The 19,236-nt window shown below is 39.7% G+C and overlaps 1 protein-coding gene across 1 annotated transcript in view; it reads right to left on the bottom strand.

The window, feature by feature from the left end:
* The window catches only part of TBC1D5 (TBC1 domain family member 5), a 543,452-nt gene that overhangs the window by 114,973 nt on the left and 409,243 nt on the right, over positions 1–19,236 (bottom strand). Inside the window, exon 16 of the mRNA XM_060149553.1 lies at positions 12,732–12,838. Within this exon, the coding sequence (XP_060005536.1) occupies positions 12,732–12,838 (107 nt within the window). The remainder of the gene's footprint in view (positions 1–12,731; positions 12,839–19,236) is intronic.

Raw genomic sequence — 19,236 nt, 5'->3', positions numbered from 1 at the left:
CTGTGTTCCCCTAAGCTGCCCCTGCTAATGGGTGTCTGGGGGAGTTCCAGAATTATGTGTGTGCTGAGAGCCAGCCGTAAGACTCTCATGATGGCTAAGCATTAGGGTCAACTGGATCCTAGAGCAGGGTTCTTTCAACTTTGATTATTCCTTTGCTAGTTAAAATCGGGGGGCTTGACATTTAACATTGACTATTTATTTACGAATCATATGCATGTAATCACTTGTACTAATCCATTATGTACATTAGAAAATATATGCATAATAGAATTTTTAAATGAGAGAGATAAAATAAGCTATATTTAAATTGATTTTTATAATAGTTTACATATTATGGTATTTTATGCTCTTCCTAAAATATGTTCAACCGTAGGAGTGTGATTGACTAAGTTTCTTTACTTTTTGGAAATCTTGCTTAAATGCTTTGTGATAGTCGGTTTTTGTGAATGACATGCCAGAAAAAGCTACCTCACAAGGAGATATAGGTCTGAATGGAGGAAAGACATCGTTGGCTACCCTTGCTAAAGTATGGTATTCATTTTGGCATCCATCAATTATGCCAAGATTTTTGTTAAAATTTGGCTAATAAAATTTCTCTCTTCCTTAATGTTAATCAGCTTGTGTTAGGGTACTCCAGAGAACCACTAGGATATACACTGATGTATAAGAGGAGACTTATTACTGGCTCATGTGGTTACGGAGGTGAGATATGCTGAAATACGCCATCAGCAAGCTGGAGAACCAGGAATGCCGGTGGTATAATTCAGTCCAAGTTCCAAGGTCTGAGAACTGGGAGGGGGATAGGGAAGTAGAGAAAGAGGAAATGGGGGAGGTGAGTGAGGGGGCGGTGGGGATGGGTCAGAAGCTGAAGGCCCAGGAACCAGGAGCTCGGATGTCTGAGGGGAGGAGAAGATGGATGCCCCAGATCAAGGAGCCCTTTCTCAGCCTTTTTGTTCTATTAGGGCCCTCAAGGGACTGGATGGTGCCTGTTCACATTGTTTGGGGAGAATCTTCTTTACCTAGACTACTGATTCCAGCACTCATCACTTTTGGAAACAGCCACACAGACACACTTAGAAAGAATGTTTCACCACTATGGGCAACCCTTAGCCCAGTCAAGTTGACACATAAAATTAACCATCATCCAACTCTTCTGAAAATGTAATTGGAAGATGCTACTTTTCTAAATTTAAAAAAATGGATTCAAACCTGACTCTTTATCTTTTCATTCAGAAGATTCGTTAGAAATCTAGTTAGAAAATTCTGTTTCCATAATCTTTTAGTGTACTTTGAGAGTTGTAAATAAGTGATGCACTTAAATTGTTGCTGGCCAGAACATCACAAACAGATGAAACATTTCCAAATAACCAGTTTTAAAATGTCCTTTCCATAGCATGAGTGTCTTTGAAAAAGCTCTTATTTTCACTCATTTTTAAAATGTCATCATTACCTTGAAGAGAAAAGCTGCTAATCTATTCAAAAATATGTGCATGGTACCTTAATACTGACAGTTACTTGTCATCACATTAGAGGTAAGCAAGTGTGAAGTATGTTTATTTTTTTCAGTAAGTTTCAGTAAGTTTGGCAACTCCTTTTAGCACAAGATATCCAGCAAACCCACAACAGATGTTCATGGCCCCTGACATCATTTTAATATTGTAAATATGGAATCGTTTAAGATGATATAACCCATACATCCACTTAACTGGGCACATGGAGATGACGATAAGGCACAAGGTGGTAGATGGAAAGGGAAGGCAGGGGTCACTCAGTGCCTTTGTAGGGGAAGTGCCCTCTTCCCTCAGGAGACCTGACAGGTGATGTGTGACTTAACTGGGCATAAGGAGGTGACATTAAAAAAGGCATTTAATATTTTAAATTAGCAATAAGATGTTTTCTGAGCTAATATACTTAAGGGGCAAATAAAATATTTATTGTGGCCATAACTACTTAGATTAAAAATAATTATGGGGCATCCCTGGTGGCGCAGTGGTTGAGAGCCCGCCTGCCGATGCAGGGGACACGGGTTCGTGCCCCGGTCCGGGAAGATCCCACATGCCGCGGAGCGGCTGGGCCCGTGAGCCATGGCCGCTGAGCCTGCGCGTCCAGAGCCTCTGCTCTGCAACAGGAGAGGCCACAGCAGTGAGAGGCCTGCGTACCGCACACACACAAAAAAAGAATTATGCTCTTTTTTTTCTATTTTGTCAGTTTTAAGTTTATAATCTTTTTGTCATAATTTGTGATTTCTAGCTTTTAATTTCTTTAAACTGTAACATTAGGATGACATAGAAACAACTCAAAGTAGCGCTTTTTCTTTCTGAACAACCAACCTACTTCACATACAAGAAGGAAAGTAAGTGATTAGCTAGGTTTTCTGCACTTCGAACTGGAAATTATCTTTAGAGATTATAGGCTAATTACAGCCTTACCAGTCACCTATCCCTTTAAAAAAAAACAATTAGTGAAACTGACTCTAAGGCTGCAAATGGTTCAATGATTTCTCTGATGGTGTAACATCAAGTCAATGGTGAAGCAGGGCAGCCACTTCATGCCTCGACCTCAGGGACACAGCACAAACATTTCACTGTGATGTGCTGTAACACTTTAATACTTTTACATTTGGGGCCTCAGTGCCTTTCTAGACACACTATGCATGTGTGAAAAGCTTGAAAGCTTAAGTAATCTATTTAAAATATTTCTCCCTAAAAGCCTAGATTTCTCCCTTACTTGCAAAATATCAAATAAAAAGCAGAGAACTGGTTTGTAGATTTTGTTTTGTGTATTGTTAATGAGAACAGAATTAACCATGGATTCTAGTCTCTTCTTTAGTTATTTGAGGAAAAATAAATCACCACCATAATTGGTTCTCTTTCAGTAAAGAAGCTCTTTCCTCTAAAACATGCAGAGCAATGTTTCACAGCTCCAGAAAAGCAGAAAACCACTAGAGCTCATCAATGAATTCAGTAAAGTTGCAGGATACAGAATTAATACACAGAAATCTGTTGCATTGCTATACACTAACAAGGAAAGACCAAAAAGAGAAATTAAGGAAATAATCCCATTTACTATCGCATCAAAAAGAATAAAATACTAAGGAATAAACCACCTTAAGGAGGCAAAAGACCTGTACTCTGAAAACTATAGGATGCTGATGAAAGAAATTGAACATGACACAAGCAGATGGAAAGATATACCACGTTCTTGGACTTGGAAGAATGAATATTGTCAAATGACTATACTACCCAAGGCAATCTACAGATTCAAGTCAATCCCTATCAAACTACCAATGGCATTTTTCACAGAACTAGAACAAAAAAAAAATCTTAAAATTTTTATGGAAGCAAAAAGACCTCAACTAGTCAAAGCAATCCTGAGAAAGAAAAACGGAGCTGGAGGAATCAGACTCCTTAACTTCAGACTATACTACAAAGCTGCAGTAATCAAAACAGTACAGAACTGGCACAAAAACAGAAATATAGTTCAGTGGAACAGGATAGAAAGCCCAGAAATAAACCCATACACTTATGGTCAATTAATCTATGACAAAGGAGGCAAGAATACACAATGGAGAAAAGACAGTCTCTTCAATAAGTGGTGCGGGGAAAACTAGACAGGTACATGTAAAAGAATGAAGTTAGAGCATTCTCTAACACCATGCACAAAAGTAAGCTCAAAATGGATTAAAGACCTAAACTCCTAGAGGAAAAGATAGGCAGAACACTCTTTGACATAAATCACAGCAATATGTTTTTGGATCCATCTCCTAGAGTAATGGAAATAAGAACAAAAGTAAACAAATGGGACCTAATTAAACTTAGAAGCTTTTGCACAGCAAAGGGAAACATAAACAAAATGAAATGACAACCTACAGAATGGGAGAAAATATTTGCAAACAAAGCAACCCATAAGGGATTAATCTCCAAAATACACAAACAGCTCACAGAGAGAGCTCAATATCAAAAAAACCAAAGAACCCAATCAACAAATGGGCAGAAGATCTAAATAGACACTTCTCTAAAGAAGACATCTCGATGGTCAAAAGGCACATGAAAAGATGCTCAACATTGTTAATTATTAGAGAAATGCAAATCAAAACTACAATGAGGGACTTCCCTGGTGGCGCAGTGGTTACGAATCTGCCTGCCAATGCAGGCGACATGGGTTCGAGCCCTGGTCCAGGAAGATTCCACATGCCGTGGGGCAACTAAGCCCGTGCGCCACAACTACTGAGCCTAAACTCTAGAGCCCACAAGCCACAACTGAGCCCGCATTCCACAACTACTGAAGCCCGCGTGCCTAGAGCCCATGCTCCGCAACAAGAGAAGCCACTGCAATGAGAAGCCCGCGCACTGCAACGAAGAGTAGCCCCCACTCACCACAACTAGAGAAAGCCTGCACGCAGCAACGAAGACCCAACACAGACAAAACTAACTAACTAACTAACTAAATAAATAAAAACTACAATGAGGTATCACTTCACATCAGTCAGAATGGCCATTATCAAAAAGTCTAAAAATAATAAATTCTGGAGAGGGTGTGGAGAAAAAGGAACTCTACACTGTTGGTGGGAATGTAAATTGGTGCAGCCACTATGGAGAACAGTATGGAGGTTCCTCAGAAAACTAAAAATAGAATTACCATATGATCTAGCAATCCCACTCCTGGGCATATATCTGGAGAAAACCATAATTTAAAAAGATACATGCACCCCAATGTTCACTGTAGCACTATTTACAACAGCCAAGACATGGAAACAACCTAAATGTCCACCCAACATGAATGGATAAAGAAGATGTGGTACATATATACAATGGAATATTGCTCAGTCATAAAAAGAATGAAATAATGCCATTTGCAGCAACATGGATGGACCTAGAGATTATCATACTAAGTGAAGTAAGTCAGACACAGAAAGACAAATACCCTATGATAATGCTTATATGTGGAATCTAAAAAAAATGACACTAATGAACTTATTTACAAAACAGAAAGAGACTCACAGACAGAGAAAACAAACTTATGGTTACCAAAGGGGAAAGGGGAGACGGAGGGATAAATAAGGAAGTTGGCATTAACATATACACACTATATATAAAGTAGATAACCAATACTGAGTATAGCACAGAGAACTATACTTAATATTTTGTAATAACCTATAAGGGAAAAGAATCTGAAAGGAATATACATGTATATGTATAACTCAATCACTGTGCTGTACACCTGAAACTAACATGATATTGTAAATCAATGTAAATCAAATCAATGTGTCTGCTAATATATAAGATGTTGAGGGCAGTCCCTGAGGGGTCCGTGAATGACTGTGGCTAGAGAACTGCCAGGCCCAACCCGGCCACTTGCTTCAGCAATTCTCAGGAGCTCTGCTTACACTGTTTTCTTAAGATGGAATAACATGTCCCAACAAAATTCTTCAAAGCCCAATTGGTAAGCTGGGATGAAGTCAGAGAGTGGCATGGACATATATACACTACCAAATGTAAACTAGATAGCTAGTGGGAAGCAGCCACATAGCACAGGGAGATCAGCTCGGTGCTTTGTGACCACCTAGAGGGGTGGGAGAGGGAGGGTGGGAGGGAGACACAAGAGGGAGGAGATATGGGGATATATGTATATGTATAGCTTATTCACTTTGTTATACAGCAGAAACTAACACAGCATTGTAAAGCAATTATACTCCAATAAAGATGTTAAAAAAAAAAAAAAAAAGCCCAGTTGGAAGCCTTTCTGACTATCCAAGCCCAAATCAGCTGTCCTTTCTGCAACAGTCTCACTCATTTACCTTCTGTAACAGTTTTGTTCACATCTATAAAGGACTGTGACCAACTCTCATCCCTCTCATCCTCTACACACAGTAAGTCATTAAAAAAAAAAAAAAAAAAAAGGGATCTGTTGAGTTGAACTGCATCTTGCTAAAACAGCGCCAGAAGCGTCCTTTGACATTATGTGATCTAGCCTCTTTGTTCAAGAAAAGGGTGACTTGCCCAATAAGCACAGCAGGCTGTGACGGAAGTGAAACCTGAATTCTGAGCTTCCCTCAAGGGGCTGACACAGGATTTATGCTGTTGAAGATCTAGTCCCTGAGCTTGCAGAGCTCTCATTTGGTAGACAAGAAAGACGGGTCTAGTTCCCTTGACACTACACAGTGAGCATAATGCTGACATGAATGAGAGCAAAACTGACTAGATTGGTGATATATAGAAGGCAGCCAAGATTGTTTTTTAAAAGATAAAAGTAATATATGTATGACCAAAAGTGTTCAGAGTCCTGGCCCCAGTCCTCTTAAATCAAACAAGAACCTACTGGCCGGACCCATGTGACAGCCTAGAGGTCTGAATAAGTGAATGTGCTTTATCAAGTGGGGAACTCATTTAAGAAGAGTTTTTGGAACTTCTGGCTGAGAGCAAGAGTAGTTTATAATAAGAGGATGTCTTAATCATCAGGAAGAATCATCACAAATCCAGCAATCTTTCTGGAGTTTCAAAAGGTGACCTTAGCAAGCCTCCCCTGGCTCACGTTGTCTGTCTCAGGTAGGGCCCCCCAGGCTGCTGGTCTTCCAGTTCCATGAAGAGTCCAAGCTCTTTCCTACCTTGGAGTCTTTGTGTTTGCTATTCCCCTGCCTGGCGGCTCCTCTCTCTGCTCTTTGCCTGGCTAGTTCCTTCTCCTCCGATAGTTCTCACCGGAAATGGTACCTCCCCAGCTCAGGTTCTTCCTCCTCTTATTATTTTAAGGATGATACCCCATTTGTACCTTTTATAACACATGACAAACTGAGTATTTTCTTGTTTGTTTACTTGTTTATAATGATAAGGGCCATTTTTTTTTTTTTTTGGTTCACCTTTATATCACCAGAACCTAAACAGTGCCCAGTGCATTGTGATACACAATAAAGATTTGCTGAATAAATTAATGAATTCAGAATACTTTTATAAAACTAATCCAAAATTATTTAAGGCACTAGGAAACCCTTAGTAAGTTTTGAGAAACCCACAATTCTACTTTATGAAATGTTTGAACATAATAAATAACAAATTTCAAATACTGGTTCAATAAAGATCTTTTGATTATTCTTACAGATTTTTGAAAGCCACCATATACTCTGAAGTAAAACTTGAGTTTTTTTTTTAATGTGAGTCTATGTCAAAAAGTCTGTATTTCTGACTGAATGTGAAAACCTAAATGAGGAGTCACCAATACCTAACTACTAACTACAATAAACATCCAATTGGTTATAATCCAGTGATAAAAAAGAACAATATATAGTCATGCAGCTCAGATATGAAGGAAAAAAAACACATTTTTTTTTTTTTCGTCACTGAGAGAGAAAACACACACAGAAAAATGATTCTCCAAGAAAGGCAGTTCTCATAGAAATGCTCCAGCTTTTAGGGGAGGGAAAAAAAAAAAGGATGGTGAAGACAGAAGTAACACATTCTTTCTGTAACAAAATCAGACAAGAAACATCCTAGGAAATCTGAACAGAACCTCGGATGGGAACATCAGGAAAAGTAAATAAATGGACACGTGCATGCTCCTCAAAGAGTCAGTGTGTGTGATTTTAGGCCCTTCACTGCTCAGAGAAGATGACATTATAATGGCATTTCTGGAATGAAGCATTTTCTATCATCATCACCCGGCTTGAATCCACTCACCACTTTTCAATTCTGATATGTGACATTTTACTAAAGCCACCTGACATTAAAAAGTTGCATGTACAGTGAGGGTTTTTGGAATTAAAGAATAAAAATCCATTACCTGCATAAAATCTGAATATTCAGACGTTATAATTTAAAAAAGCAATATTTAACATAACTCGGAACAAAAGCCAAATCAGAATTGGACAAGCACAAGAACACTGTACGCTATATTTTATATATATATATATTTATATTTATTTTATAGTATATATATTTTGTGCTTCTGTATACAAGAATGACTATAAAATTAAATTGTCTTATTTCTAGCAATTTTCTCCCATAAACAATAACAGGGATGCTTACAAACTTACCAGAAATATAATATTGGGGGACTATTCTAGTCTTCAAAACAAACGGTAGCTGTCAAATTCTTACTGAATAATCTACAATGTTAATTCATGTACTGTATTTCATTTGTAATAAGTCTTTGTGATAAGGTTAACACTTCAACATACAACACAAATAAGAGAGGACCGAAAAATGAAAATTACTTTGCTTATGTTTCTGTATTAGAATTCTATTTGCTGAAGGGTAAAAAACAGATTTGCAAAATTCACAGTTAACTTAAAACAATAGTTTTAAACCTTTTATTCCTAGCCCTTACTGCCTTCAGGAAGGAGAGAACATCTGGTTATTTAAGGAACACAATATGTTCACATTTTCTATGACTTTTGTTTCTAATTGGGTTTTAAATTTTTTTTTGGAATTTGAACAACTAGTTAGAACAATGTTTTTTAATCACTTCATATTTTTCAGACTGTCATCCTTCTACTCCTCTACTTCGTTTAGTGGACTGTTTTTGGAAATCTGTTCAGTGATTCTAATATAATAAAAGGAAAACGAGAATCAGGATTGTGGTCTGAAGAGCTAAGTATAGAAACCATATCGTAAGGTGAACAGAGTATAGGATGCTACAGATATTTGATATCCAGTCTCTTCAGACAGCATACACTTACAAACATTTCAAGTAGTTCTTGGGTCACTTATATACGTGGCACTTTCATTTATTACAGATACAAATAAATATCTACTACAAATAAAAGAATTTGTATGAGAAATATCAGTAACTAGGATTCCACTATTTTTAAAACTAACGAAGCTACAGCTCTTGTGTGGAAGGGTGGCTGGAAGACCTTGGTTCAACGGCTAGCTCTGCCACTGACAAGCTGTGTGACCTTGGAAAAAAGTCTCTCAAATACCTGGATCCTCAGTTTGTTCATATGACAGAAGGAGGAGCGGAATTAGACTCTCTTGGTCCTTGGCAGTTCTGAAGTTGGCACAGTCTAAGTGAAGTATATTATTTATTTATTATTTTTTTGCGACACGCGGGCCTCTCACTGTTGTGGCCTCTCCCGTTGCGCAGCACAGGCTCCGGACGCGCAGGCTCAGCGGCCATGGCTCACGGGCCCAGCTGCTCCGCGGCATGTGGGATCTTCCCGGACCGGGGCACGAAGCCGTGTCCCCTGCATCGGCAGGTGGACTCTCAACCACTGCACCACCTGGGAAGCCCCGAAGTATATTATTTAGATCCTTTGTTGTATCTTCTTTGTTCCATAATATTTGAAGGTGATAACAGGTTTGCAAATAATTCTGATCGATATTAAATTAAGGAACTAGATGCCCTTTCAGTTCAAGTTGTAGGGTCACTTCACCATCTTGATAAAAATGGCGCTGACAAATATACCATTGGCTATGGTTTCTGTGGAATGTGGATATGGGTTCCAGAAATATGTAAGGTGAGTGAGATCCACCTGGATTAGAGTCAGTATTAGAAGAGGCGCAGTGCTTAAGTCAGCATTCAACGCTACCATTGTCTTCTTAATACCAACCACTGCACGACACAGAGCTAAATGCTAACAAACGAGCAGGATGATGAGGAGGGATAATTGACAGAAGATACGAGCAAATCGCTAAACTACAAGGGGCTATGAGGACTCAAAGGGAAGACGTGTCTTATCTGAGTCTGGGAATGGCTTCCTGGGGAAGGAAGAACGGAGGCTGGGAACCTCAGGAGGGGATGAGTAGAAACAAGGGTCATGGAACCATTCCAGCTAGTTTGGAAGCTTACAAGCGTTTCGGCCTTGGGAAAGCCACATGGCCTCTGCACTGAAAAAGAAGGAGGAAAGATAACCCGCTCTGCTGCCTCGGAGCTTGTAGTGAGGACCAAAGGAAGCATATCAAAGTACTTGGAGACGTGAACGAGTATGATCCTGTGATTACAGTTTACCAGCCCATTATTTCAGTCTGTTCAAATGAGAAATCTTTTCACAGTAAAGCTGACATCTGATAGAAAATAAGTAACAGCTCAGTGTCTCAAGCTCTACTGCAGAGTCTATTCTCAACTGAGCAGTCTCCACTGGGATTTCGGGATAGTGGTAGGACGAAGTGTTTCTCTGAAGGCTGACAGTGAATTTAGGGAGGCCCAGAACTCCTTGTTCATTTTTATTTTATTGAGTCTGTCAGCAGCACTCAGCACAACTGCCATGTGAAGCTGGGATACAGGACAGTAAACTTTCATGCCTCAAATCTCTTCCTACTAGGTCACTTCATAGAGACTTGTGTGTTTATATACTTACTCTGATTTAAGCGTTTCATTGTTGCTAATAAATAGAAAACATTTAAAGCACTCTGAGGTCTGGATCCTCAGAGGCTATGGGTGGGGTACTAGCATCGTCTTTCCCTCTCTTTACATGGCCTCCTCGCTGACTTTATAGTTGACATGAACTACACTGAAAGCTCTATCCACTGGTGGATTTTTACGATATATATAAACTTACTTCTTTTTTTTTCTTTTGTGCCTTTGTAGCACTGGATTGGATCTTATTATATCATTAGATGTCAGTTCTTTATGGTCAAAGGCTGCTCTGCTTGGGTAGGTTGTTAGAGGCAACAAAAGAGGAGACCAAGACTTAGCAAGCGTGAATCCCCAGATCACAAGGACATTTGGTAGGAGAGTCAAGACTTGGCCCAGTGTCCCAATTCCTAGCTCAGGCTCCTGGCAAGACCCAGGACACCACACTGCGATAGACCTCCAATTAGCAGATATGCCAAGTGATGTTAGTTATCATTTGACATTTACTAATTAGTGTCAATGGATCAGCCATTACATACACTTAACTAAAACTACCACCTTGCTGGGTTGGCCGTCTGAAACCCCCTTAGTACTCTGCAGCTTGCTTTATCTTCCCCTACAGATATCATCATGCCACGAACTTGTTCTCAGGAGCTTTTTACACATGACTCCCTCCTTCTGCCCAGTTTCTCATGTCTCAGAAATACCAGTTTAAAGTCCTAACTTTTGGACAATTATCTTGATTGTTTTTACTTGGTAAGACTCTGAATGTAAAAGTGGGGAATACTATTTTTTAGATACTTATGCTATTACATTTTTTCTCTTAAACCTTGGAGAAAATTTTTCTTAATGCTTGTAGAATTGGCTTCATTATTCTCTATATTACATATACTATCTTTTTAATGTCAAAAGTACTCTATTAAAATTACGGATTCCACTAACAACATTGAGGAATTTAGTATACAGAATTCTGCAACCATAAGAGTGAATGGTTTATAGGAAGATCAACCATATTTAGCTAGGAAAAAACTTACCAAGATGGATAGGTTTAGATAACATATTCGTTTCTCCTTTCAATTAAACCCAACAAATCACACAAGTAGATAATTCAAACAGTTATTTTAGCAATTTTTTCCCGCTCTGTATGACCCTAGTAATTCTCAATGCTGAGCAGATAGAATTTACCTTAAGTTTGTAGACCAAAACTCAGATACCTCATTGACCAGAAACTTCATCCTTTATTCCTTTTATAGATATGCCATAACCTTGACTATTTCATATTAAAAATATATACGTATACAGCCTACATATACATAAAAGAGGAAATATGAGACTGTAGGTTTTTTTCATAGTCTGACTCCTAAGCCTTACCAGAAAAAAAAAAATGCTGCCTTATGTATTAGAGAAATGATGGATTGTATTTCTGACACTTAATGAAATTTTGTATAGGAGAAATGACATAAAACTGTGTATTTCTGAAGAAAATGGATATAGGCACAGGAAAACAATAATTTTAAATCAAGCAAAGAATAAATACATGCTCAAATGTTGAAGTCAACAACCGATGAAAGGACAGAAATCCTTCAGAATCAAAATGTACGTTGAACTTGGAGGTCCACGTTGATCAGACAGAGCTCTGGCAGTGGAATCCACAGACAGACTGACTCAAAGACAGTTCGACAACTGCCAACACGATTGCTGGGAGCTCTGCCAAAGAGCCAAAGGCTGGGATTACCACCCAGCGCCTGGCATCCTAGTCCTCGTGTTTGAAGCTTTCTCTCTTATACTTCATCCAATATTTTTGTTTGGCTCAAAAGCATCAAGGATTCACAGATTTTTTTAGATCATTAAATGTTCTTATTTTCAAGAAATGTAACATTAGTTGTAAAAGAGCACACTTTTTCTCTGGAGTGTAAAGAAAATTTTGGTGACTTGCTTTAAGTTCAAATAGAGAAATCAGCATTAAAGACTCTTTAAATCTTTATTTTATTAGGTTACTCTTCACCCGCAAAATAAGAAATACATGTTCATAACATGAAATAATTTAGTGTCTCACTGCATCATAAACTCTTAGAAAACTGGTCCTTTTTAGAGCTCTAATGTCTTGGTCTTCACATGGCTCACGAGGCTATACCTGGGTCAGTTGGCCCCCGGCATGAAGTGTGGTTATAAGGAGAAGCAGGTGCTCAACTATTTCCTTGAGTTACGAGGAAGCAGGTGGGCAGAACAACCTCCTGAGTTACAAGAGACGTGCGCTCCTGTTTCTCAGGGCAGTGTCCTTTGGATTTGCCCGCTGAGCTGCTAGACCATCAGGTATGTGGAGTTGTGGCCTGTAGGCAATTCATCTGCTATTAGGCAAATTCTACATTAGGAATTCTTGGAGTCATGTAGAGAAACCAGTTTTTCACCCCACTTAAAACTGTGCACATCCCACATGGAAAGCTTACCTTGGGATCGCGAAGGAACAGAGCCTTAAGAATCAGCGAGTGAACATCCCCGATGAGTGGGTAATGCATCAGAAGGCCAAGACAGGTCTGGTAGTTACTAGAGATCACTAAATAAAAGGGGAAAAAAAGCAATTGAGAAGCAACGCTGTTTCAGATACCTGCATTACTAAGAGAAACAAAATTAACAACTTAGATTCAAAGAAAGCAAACCAATAACTCGACTGATTTGGACAAAAGGAAATGGGGAGAGGGGATCGTTACCAAATGGCCTTTGAAGCAGCACACTGTACTAATATACCAGCACTCATCGTCAGGGCGGTGTTGGAAGGAAGAGCCTCAGATATAGATTTGTGTGTGCGCTTGTAACACAAATAAACTCTTAGAAGCATGCACATTTATTGCCATTTATATGGCTGTATTTAAATGTCTCTAGTTTTGCTGCTTGGAAATTAGTAACAAAAATCTTATGAATGGGAAAGAACCAGCTTAAAATTCTCATAAAATATTATGTACCCTGATTACTATGCTTCACAACTTACATATGTTACATTTATTTTTTGTATATATAAATATTACATAGTTCAAAATTAAAGAGAATATAATTTCTTCCAATTATTTGTTTTCCTAAAGGTAACAAGAAATTTAGGAAAGATATTTATGCAGCATTTCTTGGAGGAAAAGTGTCAAAATCTTCATAGATTAGCCTAACTGTGCTCCTTAGACCGTCATTTAATTTTTTTTTCCCCAAATCAACCTAATTATGGCTGCAATTATTAAACACATCTTTTCAGGCAGGTCTATGTAAACTACTTCATTTCTTGGCAATCCATCTGCCACTGCTGTCACAGTTGCGCCCATTAGCGACTCTTGTTTTGTAAGCTAGGCTGACGGCCTCGGCAGCATGATTGTGAACAAACTTTACAGTTGCAACTTCCTGTGGCTGTGACTGAATCCTTTTCATTAATCAGAACGGTTAGCTGAAAAATATTCCGTAGGAAAACAACTGTGACTCACTAGAAACAATGTAAGTCACAAAATAATTTTTTTTGTGATCAGAAATACCCTTGACTCTTAGGTTTTTCTTTCCTTCTTCTGCTGGGAACATCCCCCTTCCCATGAACATTATGGAGAAAGGGGACAGGACTGGGCAAAATGAATAATTATAATCTATGTAAGGAACCACTTTATCATTTTCATTTCCTTTGCTTATCTGACAGCTTGTAATTTCATACATCTGCTTTCATTTGTGAAGTACTCACTTATCCTACCCTTTCTTTATCTGTTCAGACTCCTCTTTTCTTATTTGTTCATTTTATCATATTCACATTCAGTTGCCTGTTGTCTTTTTTACTCTAGAATTCAAAAACCTAGGGTATTGAGAATAGTATAACATTTTCATGTCCAGTTTTCTTTGCGATCTAACAAATAAATAAAACTTAGATAATCAATTCATTTCCTAACTCATAAAGTTATTTTCCCAAATGCTATAATGGTTATATATTAGTAACGGACCCAGGAAGAATTCTTGTATATTTTGTAAGACAGGCAGGAGAGTTTAGCGGAAATGGTTCTGGGCTCGGGATTCAAAGATGTGGGCTTTGGGGCTTCCCTGGTGGCGCAGTGGTTGAGAGTCTGCCTGCCGATGCAGGGGACACGGGTTCGTGCCCTGGTCTGGGAAGATCGCACATGCCGCAGAGTGGCTGGGCCCGTGAGCCATGGCCGCTGAGCCTGCGCATCCGGAGCCTGTGCTCTGCAACGGGAGAGGCCACAACAGCGAGAGGCCCGCGTACCGCAAAAAAAAAAAAAAAAAAAAAAAAAAAGAAAAAGATGTGGGCTTTCATCCTGGGACGCCACTTGAAAACGTTTCATAAAGTTGCCTGGAGACTCAATGACATAATCTAAGTGACTGATTTATAGCAGCTGCTCAAAACCGGTTGGGAGTAACCTCTCAGAGCTGAAGTTCAGTCATTTGGAAAACAACTTTACAATTAAAAAAAAATTTACCTGCCTACCTCATTCATTCCAATAATCATTTGTTGAGTACCTAATCCATGACAGGCCCTACGTTAGGAGGCAAGGTGGAGATGAACAAAACACAGTCCTCACCCTGGAGAAAATGAAAGTACAGCGAGCAGACACGTAACAACAAGCAGTTGTTACTACTACTACTGCCTCTAAGATGATAACGAATTGTTGAAGTCTTTCCGAGACCAGGCCAGGCCCCATACCAAGAACGTTACCGGCATATCTCATTTAACTTCTATGACGATCTTATCACAGGGTACAATTATTATTATCCCTGTTTTACAGATGTAAAACTAACCCTTGGAGGGATTAAATCATTTGCCCAGATCACACAGTGATTTGGTGGTAGACCAAGATTTGACATTCAGAAGTCTAGGGGCAGAGTCAGTCAGGGCTTTGTTTTGAAAGGCCATTGTTTTGAAAAGCAAGTGACATAATGGATGCAAATAATCACTGCAAACAGGAAAGTCATTTAACGTTAGTGCTCTTGTGTAATAGTTTTCAGTAGCTTGGAAGATCAGATTAACCCAGTGTGTAAAGCAGCCTGACATAGGTAGGCCATTTATTTGGAGGGACCAGAGCGACAATCCTATGTTATTACAACTTGAAAAAAATTTTGAAACTATAGGAAGCTGTAAAATACATTTTACAAACAAAAATAAAATACATTTTACAAAATAAGGGAAGCTAAATAACATATTAATATTCTACTTGCATAACAAACGAAGGAGCTAACGTTCTTTCTCCTATCCATCCATCTATCCATCCATCCACCCATCCATCAATCCATCCCTCCAGTCACTGAATATCATGTACGTTTGCTGAGCATCTACAAAATCCTGTGCCAGGCAGTAGCACTAGGGACATGATGGTGAATGAGTCTGAGCTGTGCAAGGTAGCAGAACGTGGCACCCTGAAGTTTGGCTACAGGGGCTCAGGACGCACCACCTCCAAATATGCCCCTTTGGTATATTGACTATTTTGAGCTGGAGACGTTTTCTCTGAACTCCGCTTATCTTTAACTCCCTAAGTGCTCCAAAAGGAACTCAACTGTCATAAATCCCTCCAGCCAAACTTTGTCACAAAGATACCTTGCATCTATTCTTCTCAGGGTCCATTCATCTTTCCTAAAAATCATTTACTCTCCCCTAAGAGACCTACAACACCCCTCCCCTTTCTCTGTTGAGGTGGTGTTTAATCCTGAAATCTAAAGCCATCTCTTTGAGGGTGGCTCATTTTCCCCTGGGTATCTCCCGTATGTGCATGAGGTATACATGTTAATCAACTTGCCTGTTTCTCTCTCAATCATTTTGTGAAAGAATCTCAGAGGAAAACCTAACTGGGTAGAGGTAAGATTTCACCTTCCTCTTGCCCCCTGCCTTCCGATAATGCCACCTCGAATTTCTTAATGAAAACTTGTACTTTTCATTTGCAATTACATGTGCCAGCATTACGTCCCTTTTGAATAACTGTGTCCAATTTAGCGTACTCGAAAGAGAGTAATACGAGCTATTTTAAAAATAAAATGGTAGGAATCTGATAGGAGAAAAATTTAGTTATGATCTTTGCAGCAAATTTTTCTTGAACTTGAAAAACTAATCCACAACACGGTTCCTTCTCCAGTGTTTATTCTATCAGAGCAGGGCAGTGACACAAGGAAAAAAAAGTGAAAGACTAAAAAAAGACTGAGTTTTGCTATCTACCTACATTTGAAATCAAGGATGTATATGCCTTATTGAGAAGATCATATGGTTTTTATTCTTCAATTTGTTAATGTGATGTATCACACTGATTAATTTGAAGATATTGAAAAATCCTTGTATCCCTGGGAAAAACCCCTCTTGATCATGGTGTCTGGTCCTTTTAATGTACTGTTGGATTTGGTTTGCTAGTATTTTGTTGAGGATTTTTGCGTCCATGTTCATCTGTGATATTGGCCTGTAATTTTCTATTTCTGTGGAATCTTTGTCTGGTTTTGGTATCAGGGTGATGGTGGCCTCATACAATGAGCTTGGAAGTGTTCCTTCCTCTGCAGTTTTTTGGAATAGTTTCAGAAGGACAGGTGTTAACTCTTGCACACAAGGATGCACACAAGGATGTACATGCTTTAAAAACAAAGTACTAAAGCCACACTCCGAAGTGCTTATTCAGGGAAGGTTAAGACAAAGGTGAGCGGCGTTTAGGAAAACCTATGGAATCTGAAATCAGATGATCTAGATTAGATCTAGATCAGAAGGCTGGCTAGTCATTTACTGTGGGTGTGAATTTACGCAAGCTGCTTAGCTTCACTAAACCTTATTTCTCTCATTTATAAAAAGCATTTACTCTATCTGTAGGGATTCGGTAAGAACGGCACGGAAGTGAGGTCATGTGCTTCCCCATCTTGCTTGACTCTTGCTAAATAAATAGCACTCCCACCACCTGAAGCAGAGCTGACTTTGCTGCCTCTACCTTTAAATCAGCGGTCCCCAACCTTTCTGGCACCAGGGACCGGTTTTGTGGAGGACAATTTTTCCACGGATGGGGGGCGGGGGTGGGGGAGGGATGGTTCGGGCGGTACTGCGAGCGATGGGGGGCGATGGGGAGCGATGGGGGGCGATGGGGAGCAATGAGGGGGCGATGGGGGCGATGCGGAGAGATGGGGGCGATGGGGGGCGATGGGGGGCAGCAGATGAGGCTTCGCTCGCTCCCCTGCCGCTCACCTCCTGCTCCTAACAGGCGGCGGACCCGTACCCAGGGGTTGGGGGGCCCTGCTTTAAAGGGCCTAAACTGTTCTGGAGTGGTCTACGGGAGTTGGTTTAAATAGTTTCTCCAAACCAATACCGTATGCTAACACATATATATGGGATCTAAAAAAAAAAAAAGGTCATGAAAAACCTAGGGGCAAGATGGGAATAAAGACACAGACCTACTAGAGAATGGACTTGAGGACACGGGGAGGGGAAGGGTAAGCTGGGACGAAGTGAGAGAGTGGTATGGACATATATACACTACCAAACGTAAAATAGATAGCTAGTGGGAAGCAGCCGCCATAGCACAGGGACATCAGCTCGGTGCTGTGTGACCACCTAGAGGGGTGGGATAGGGAGGGTGGGAGGGAGGGAGACGCAAGAGGGAGGAGACACGGGGATATAGGTATATGTATAGCTGATTCACTGTGTTATAAAGCAGAAACTAGGGGCTTCCCTGGTGGCGCAGTGGTTGAGAGTCCGCCTGCCGATGCAGGGGACACGGGTCTGTGCCCCGCTCCGGGAAGATCCCATATGCCGCGGAGCGGCTGGGTCCGTGAGCCATGGCTGCTAAGTCTGCGCATCCGGAGCCTGTGCTCCGCAACGGGAGAGGCCACAGCAGTGAGAGGCCCGCGTACCGCAAAAAAAAAAAAAAAAAAAAAAAAAAAAAAAAAAAAAAAAAAAAAGGGCAGAAACTAACACACCATTGTAGAGCAATTATACTCCAATAAAGATGTTAAAAATAAATAAAAAAATAAATAAGTTTCTCCAGTAGTAACAAACAAAATGAGCTCAGTAACGATAACCAGAGACATGATTGTTTTGAGAAAGTTTAAAGCAACGGGACCATTAGCTTATGTCTGAGTCAGAGTTAACTATACTTACAACTGGAACATTTTGAAGTGAAACACTAGTCAAATTATTTATTTCACATTTAGATATACCTTCTCAAGGTAACAAGATGGACTGAGAACAACTACCATCTCTAACATGTTAAAAAAAAAAAGCCAGTAAGCACGTATAATGTGTGTACAATTTGCCATATACGACCACACCCCAGCACTAAAACTCAACCCTCCATCCACCTCCACGGCACTCTTCGTCTCCCCCACGTGAAGTTGTATCAAAATTTTGGTTAGAATAACTTCTCGAGTTTTCATTTTTATAACCAGGCAAATGTTATCACAGCTGAACAACACAGTATATCATGACTACTCTTTCTTGTATAGCCTCGTTCCTTTCCTGGAATTTATAACTGCCTGCTTTTTCATTTGCTTTGCTGTGTATATTTTTAACAGTAATTTAATCTTAAATGCTCCCCTAGTCATATAAATCTCCCCTTAATACTTTTAAAACATTTAGATGTTTTGTCAATTTCCTTTTTTTTTAGGAAATTGCTCATGAGGCCTCTGGCCTGCTCCCTCACCCTGAGGATGTCCTTTACCTCTTGCACGTGTTGTATCCTTATTTCCTAGAGTACCTACCTGCTTCTTTCTTGCTTTTCTCCCTCATTTTGGTGGAGGCCATCTCTCCAAAAGCTTTATGCTCAGGACAAAATTTTTTTGAAAACTTCTCTGTTTGAAAGATTTTATTTTGACATTAATTAATAGTCTGGTTAGGTACCGAATTCTAGGTTGGAAATACTTTTCCCTGAGATTCTTGGGAGCATTGTTCCAGAGTTTCCTGGCTTCCAGCTGAAAAGCCTCAAACCATTCCAATTCCTAATCCTTTCTGTGATCTGTTTTCTCTTC

The sequence above is a fragment of the Lagenorhynchus albirostris genome, chromosome 5, assembly GCF_949774975.1.
Source record: "Lagenorhynchus albirostris chromosome 5, mLagAlb1.1, whole genome shotgun sequence".
Classification (NCBI taxonomy): Eukaryota; Metazoa; Chordata; class Mammalia; order Artiodactyla; family Delphinidae; genus Lagenorhynchus; species Lagenorhynchus albirostris.
Note: the sequence above shows the minus strand (reverse complement) of the source record. Positions and strands in the feature narration are given on the sequence as shown.